General features: G+C 32.4%; 1 protein-coding gene across 2 annotated transcripts; it reads left to right on the top strand.

Annotated features, from left to right (window-relative positions):
- The first annotated feature begins 990 nt into the window (after window positions 1–990).
- Window positions 991–6,988, top strand: LOC110928990 (patatin-like protein 2). 2 transcript variants are annotated; one of them, XM_022172079.2, is made up of 7 exons: window positions 991–1,322; window positions 1,916–2,097; window positions 3,788–3,965; window positions 4,057–4,215; window positions 4,474–4,776; window positions 6,494–6,672; window positions 6,747–6,988. In XM_022172079.2, exons 1-7 carry the CDS (start codon window positions 1,179–1,181, stop codon window positions 6,805–6,807), a joined length of 1,206 nt encoding a protein of 401 aa, XP_022027771.1. In that variant the 5' UTR covers window positions 991–1,178; the 3' UTR covers window positions 6,808–6,988. The 2 variants fall into 2 exon arrangements, with proteins under 2 accessions (XP_022027771.1, XP_035844269.1); XM_035988376.1 differs by lacking the exon at window positions 4,057–4,215.
- Window positions 6,989–7,278: the final 290 nt, after the last annotated feature.

Below are 7,278 nucleotides of genomic sequence, written 5' to 3'. Positions count from 1 at the left end.
ATCAATATTGTGTGTACAAATATTCTTAACCCAAGTATTTCTTTTAAGAACTTTAATCTTTACTTCAGAAAACTCATTTAAATCACTTAAGTCAGTAATTAACTTGGGAATGATCTATATTTTGTAAGAACATTTAAAATACATAAATTTTGTTAAATGACAAACACTAAAAGACAAAAAAAAATAAATATAAAACACGATAGTATAATACCAATTGATGAGTTACTGTCATTGCAAAAAAAAAAAAAAAAAAAAGAATAGTTAGGATAGTCACTAACTTGTCGATAACCTTCCACATTGCTAATATGTTCGTATTCTTGCTCAATCAAAGGAGTATTGTTTAATAAAAGTTGACGACCATGTTTATTGAATATCATAATATTAAAATGTGTGACATCCTTTATTTGAAAATACAGAATATCACTAGGATTTAACCTTAGATCTTCTATAAATTTAAACCAACCGTTAGCAAAACAATAATTTGGGTCAATCTTTCTCACACGGACTTCCCATTGATGATACTCGGATACGTTAAGTATAACCATGCTATCCGGTAAACAATATTGATAATGTTTGAAAATAAAAGTATTTGGTACAACCTAAAAAAATTAATTATTAAAAATTAATGATTAAGTATAACCATGCTATCCGGTAAACGATTTTGATAATGTTTGGAAATAAAAGTATTTGGGCCGAGTATGGATTACCAATACCTGACCTAAACATGGCCCATTGCCATTCCTAAACCACCCCCTATAGTTTAAGCAGAACCAGCTTGCACAAGACTAGAACTGATGATCACTGGAATTTCCTTTGAAATATACATGTATTAATTAATATTAATATTCCTTTTATAAGGCCTACATCCACCATACACACCCTAACTCCCAAAATAAAGGGGATTACATGTACTTAAATATGCTGAAAAATCAACAGAAGATTTGCACTTTATTTTCATCCCCATTTTCTTATTTGATCATAGATCGAGCTCTAATATCGAAAAGCATTATATCATCACTAACCAGTATAATAGTTTAAAAATCCTCAAAAGGGGCTGTGGAGCATGAAATATAGAGCATAGGACTATAAATGTTGATGCCAAGAAAAGCACACTACAACCCAGTTCCAAAAACAGAAGAGCTGCCACTAACAACTATACACATTAAATAAAATAAAACATGACTAGTGAGATGAAGAGAACACATTCAATTGTACAGCCCCCAGTTTATGGGAAATATATTACAGTCCTTAGCATTGATGGTGGTGGTATTAGAGGTTTAATCCCTGCTATCATCCTTGAATATCTTGAATCAAAACTCCAGGTATAACATGTAATTTATGATTTTACTTATATTCACTGATTTAATTTCTAGTTATGTAATCTTCTCGATCTTATACCATCGCCAACGCTACTCTCTTTAAAGATGACCAACCCCTCATTCAGTGACCCCCCCCCCCCTTCACAGCCCATAGGGAAGGATTTCTTTCTTCTCTCATGTATCTCTTTCCACCTTATATGGATTCTCACCATGTATAAAGCGGTGGAGATGGTCTTATCAAGTGAAACTGAAATTAAAACACAGAACACTTAACTAATGGGTGTCGTCCATGGCTTTATAGCCTAGTGGTATCTTGGTGGTGGGATAAGGCTTTGGACCAATAGGTCCTGGGTTTGATTCCCACAAAGGGGGTTTTTCCCATATTTATTGGGTTTCCCTCCTGAATAATTGGTGTATAGGCGTTATGCCTAGTGGAGATGGATATGAGGGGTGGTTCAGCTGGTGTCACGATGATACTCTAGTGGCCCATCAGTGGTCATCAAGAGATCGATATTCAGGATCTTGGGTGTCGATCTCTTGTCTTGTGTTAATTTCTAGGCACCCTTTTGAAATAACTACTGTGGTTTATTGTTCAGGAAAAAGATGGAAAGAATGCAAGGATTGCAGACTACTTTGATATAATTGCAGGGACAAGTACTGGTGGTCTCATTACGGCTATGTTAACAGCTCCAAATGATGAAAGGCGTCCTTTGTTCACGGCTCAGGCCATCAAAGAATTCTACCTCCAAAAGTGCCCCAGGATCTTCCCTCAAGATTGGTAATAAGATCAATTAAATTAAATATAATTAGGTTATACAAGACTCTTTTTTCATTTACATCTATATAACTATTCAAAGGAGTTAGAATTTACATATGGTTTTAAAATGGAGTTAATTACACAGATAGTTCTTGTTGTTAACCTAATGTAATACCTTGGAGGTATTAAGGCTAACTGCGGTTATATTTTGTATATGTTACTAACTATATTTTAATACAGGGGCTATTTTTGTAATTAACTATATTTTAATATGTGTACATACGTGTTAAGAATATAATTTGTTAATGTATATATATATATATATATATATATATATATATATATATATATATATATATATATATATATATATATATATATATATATATATATATATATATATATATATATATATATATAGGGTAGGGTTCTAGAGTGAACACTAGTGTATTTGCGAACTGAGTGAACAAATCCTGCCCATTGATATACACATGTTTATGGTCAGGATCTCATCATCAAATCGTAAAATACACTAGTGTATTTCAACACATCAAATCATGTCCATTGATCTACACACGTGTATGGCCAGGATTAGTTCACTCAGTTCGCAAGCTACACTAGTGTTCACTCTTGAACCTAATCCTATATATATACATGTTGAGCCTGTTATGTACACATATGTACAATGCCGAACAATCATCTTAGATACTTGATATACACATGTGTACCATGTTGAACAGTCATATCATTAACTTCTTTTATAGAAGTATATTATGAATGTACATATGTGGACATTACAAATCGGAAATGTACACTTAAAGAATATGATCGGATGGAACAATATTTGTTAATGTACATATATATACATACGTTTTTAAATGGAGATTATGTATAATACATTTATGTACGTTCACTTCTACAGTGTTTTTAATCATGTTCTAGATGAAATAATACACTATATAATGGTTATAATTTTTAGAATTAAAAAATTAGTTAATTGGTGAGAGAAAAAAAATTGAGAGAGAATGTAATTAATTATTTAATTGGAGAGAGAACTAGTTAATACTTTACATTTATACTCTTTTCATTTATTATTAAAATTTTCAAGATCTAAATAATTAATGGCTCAGATTAGTTCACACAGTTCACTCTCAACCTAATATTCACTCTAGAATCCTATCCTACCCTACCCTATATATATATATATGTATATGTGTGTGTGTGTGTGTGAGAGAGAGAGAGAGAGAAACCACTGTATAACCCCCCACAACGTCTGGGAGCGGTGTTCCCGATGTTATAGGGGGTTATAGCCTGGTATAGCGTTTGTATAACCCCACTATGCAAGGCCTAAAATTTCATGGGTCTCAAAATAGATACTAGATATTTACCTATAAATTTCTGTTTGTACATAAATTATAAAAACAATTAGTAATTAATTTCAACTTTTAGTGATATTCTGCTGAGTTACTAAATAACATGTTCTTATAGTGTTTCCATATACTCTTGCATATCTTTTCATGTTTTTATATTTTTGTCTTCTATGTTTCTTAGACCAACACACTTTCTTTTACATTATAAATCATATATGTATCTCTAAACAATATTCTGCAGCCTCTTCCTGTTGGCGAGGTGGTGTTGTGAATGAATTTTATCTTTCGAAAAAAAAAATCTCTAAACAATATTGACATGATTTTGATTTCTTGAAAAACAGCAACTTATTTCAAAAGATGGTAAAGAGTTTATTTGGGCCACTATATGATGGAAAGTACCTCCACGACTCCATAAGAGAGAAGCTTGATGACATCAAATTAGGAGATACATTAACTAACGTTGCTATCCCTACATTTGACATCAAGAAACTCCAGCCGACAATCTTTTCCAGCTATGAGGTATCATCAATCGTTTTCTTTTTTATTTTACGGTATACAATTGATGCTTATAAACATAAGGTTTAATGTTTGATGCGTCTTATATTGCTAGATTGAGAAAAAGCCATACATGAACGCTAAGTTGTCAGATATTTGCATCGCTACATCAGCCGCACCAATTTATCTTCCTCCTTACTATTTTGAAACCAATGACGACCAAGGGAAGCATGAATTTCACCTTGTTGATGGTGGTGTGGCTGCAAATAATCCGGTAACAATACTTAACAATGTTGAAGTTTAAACAAAAACATCCTTTCGTTTAAAACACTTTCTTTACTCAACTCATTTTTGTTGACCGTCGATCCCACAAAAAGAATCATCATACTCAGTAAATCCCACCAATAGCAAACCCACAAAAAGAATGAAGATATAATATGATATGAAGATACATGCATTCGATTGCGACATTCTTTTATCAAATTCTGTAGATTTGTTTTTTTAGTATTTCAGCTTTCTTATTTTCTGACAGACTTTGATTGCAATGGGAGAAATTTCCAAACAACTGATTCACAAAAATGAGGATTTTCCATCATCCTTGGACTATCGTAGATATTTGGTTATATCTATCGGGACAGGTGAATGCAAAATGGAAGGAGGGAAATATACAACAGAGGAGGCTTCAAAATGGGGCTTGCTAGGATGGTGGTTCAATGCCAATTGGTGTACTCCATTAGTTGATATTTTAACTCAAGCTAGCACTGATATGGTTGACATCCATCTTTCCGTTGTCTTCAAAACCCTTGGTGTCGAAAAAAATTATCTACGCATCCAGGTTTTTTTTCTTCATACTCACCACAACTACCTACTTTCTTCACATTTTTACACACATGAAAGTGTAGAACTCATAAATCATATGTAAAGAAATTATAGGCCCTAGACTACCGAAGAACAACAAACAAATGGGAACAAATTGTTTGAGACTAACCCGTCTTGTTACTCTTTTTATTATTAAACTCGACACACCAAAACAGTTATATATACTACTAGATATTTGGCATTTTCTAACAAGCTTTTCAGTTACAATTACGTAGCAAATTTAGGTTTGCTACGTATTTGCAACAAAACCTTGATGTTGGAAAAAGCCCTGTTGAAAACTATTTGCTACGCAATCTTTAATGCATTTACGACAAAAATATGGTGTCGGAATTTTGTGACAAATTTTCAGCGCAATTTCAGTTTAGAGCTTTAAAGTTTTGCAACGCACTTGTGACGCATTTTTTTCTATCAAAAATGCGTTGCAAGTATGTCCGAATTTGTAACGCATTTTTTTGCGTTGGAAGTTTTGGTAACAAATTGACATTTTTTAGTAGTGATAGTCCTATTATTTATACTAAGCAAATATGTAACCTTTTGTAACTCTAAACCAAATAAAATGTAAACATAACTGATAAAAATATACTAGGAAATTTAAATTTTAATTATAACTCGAAATTATGTGTGACCGATAATAATCCATCTTAGTTTGATTTGTCTTCGACTTCTTCTCCAAGGATCACAATCTAACTTATGACGACATTCACCCCTATAATTTAGATCGGCGTAACGCTTTTGATCCAGATCTTCAATTCCAAGTAGACCATGTATCTATGTTGTAATTTTCTCTAGTTCTTCTACATACTCATTTGTACCACTCAGACCCATGTTTTTTGGAGACCTGTCAAAATGTGGCTTTGTACCGTTTTCACACTCCTAACACCAAACCATCTTCATATCGAATTAGATGCACTGTTTGAACACTTGTAAGACATAATGTCAAACTTATCTTTTAATTTATATGGCTCCTCATGGTCAATAACACTCGTCATATCGAATTAGATGCACTGTTTCATAGGTTCCTTTGCTTTTCTATTTGGTTATTGATATTCGGGTGCTACCAATTTAAGAACACCATGCTGGTCCGATTAAACTTTATCCTCTAATTTGCTAAAGTTGATGCTAGCTGAATGGATTAAAAGTCTATTTATCTTCTTCATACTATATGTTTGTTTCCCACATGAGCCTTGATAGAAGTTTAAGGGCCTGGGCAATCGAACAAGAACAAATGAAACCGGATAAATTGTTTTGGTGACTAACACGTCTTGTGAATCTTTGTACCAATAAACAGACACACCAAAAACGATTTCATAATCCTATTATTTATGCTAATAAAATACGTACCGTATTCTAACTCTAAACCGAATAACAGATAAAACACAATCGAAAAATTAAAGTTCAAAATTCCAATTTGAATCTTAACTTGGAATTACCTCAACTGATAATCCTCCATCTCAAATTAGTTTGTCTTTGACTTCTTCTTCAAAATCACAATCTGAATTATACCAAGAATTAATACTTCTCATAATTAAAAAGTAAAAGGAAAGGCTAAACATCTTTTTTTACTTTTATATGCATTATGTTTTCTTTCCTTGTAAATGATTTTACCGAAGAACCTTATCACTAGATTGATTTTGTCATACTAATGTTCCAACCAAGAATTCTATGAAACATAGGAGGATGGCTTAGAAAGGACATTGTCTCCACTCGATAGAGCTACTGATGAAAATTTGAAATCATTGATGAAGGCCGGTGAAAAATTACTTGACAAGAAGGTTTCGACGGTCAATTTAGAAAACGGAAAATTCGAATTCATTCCCGACAGGAATGAAACTAATTCAGAGGCTCTCAAAAAGTACGTATCTTCAGAAAACATGTATCTTTGTTTGGTATATATTACATCACTCAGGGTATTTTTCCTTGGTACAGATTTGCCAAAAAGCTTTCAAAGGAGAAGAGTCGTCGTGACGATAAAGCGCCACAAGTGTGAAAAATAGACCCGCTCCCTAAAGTGTGAGCCATACTAGATGTGCTGGTGAAGACTAAGATTGCCATAAATTATCGACATCATATGTATGTAAATAAGTGCGTGTTTATTTTGTAAATAATCTTTTGAGTGAAATATTGAACATTTTGTCACATTTGTTTTGTTAAACCACTTATGGACCAAATCAGAGATAAACATATAAAACAAGGGCTACTAAATGTACCCCCTCTTGTTACTTTTTACACCCCCTTTCTATAAACTCACATTTAAACTTGTCATATTTAACCCCTAAACAAGTTATATTTTTTTAAAGTATTCTTTTTTCTTACAAGACAAATTCAAAATTGTAAAAATATATTATAGACGTTTTTTTTAAATTATTTGTTTTTTTATGTTTATTTAAAAAACCATATTTAAAAAAAATCCAGATATTGTTTACACTCTCTCAAATAGTATTTTGATTATGTTTTCTTT

This window comes from Helianthus annuus, chromosome 3 (assembly GCF_002127325.2).
Source record: "Helianthus annuus cultivar XRQ/B chromosome 3, HanXRQr2.0-SUNRISE, whole genome shotgun sequence".
NCBI classification, from domain to species: Eukaryota; Viridiplantae; Streptophyta; class Magnoliopsida; order Asterales; family Asteraceae; genus Helianthus; species Helianthus annuus.
The sequence above is the reverse complement of the archived record's forward strand: the minus strand, read 5'-3'. Positions and strand labels throughout refer to the sequence as shown.

What these genes read in the sequence shown, in the direction of transcription:
- LOC110928990 (XM_022172079.2), top strand. Translation starts at nt 1,179, where the DNA reads ATGACTAGTGAGATGAAGAGAACACATTCAATTGTACAGCCCCCAGTT. An exon ending in ATCTTGAATCAAAACTCCAG is followed by an intron (nt 1,323 to 1,915) that starts GTATAACATGTA and finishes TTTATTGTTCAG; the next exon opens with GAAAAAGATGGAAAGAATGC. An exon ending in GTGTGGCTGCAAATAATCCG is followed by an intron (nt 4,216 to 4,473) that starts GTAACAATACTT and finishes ATTTTCTGACAG; the next exon opens with ACTTTGATTGCAATGGGAGA.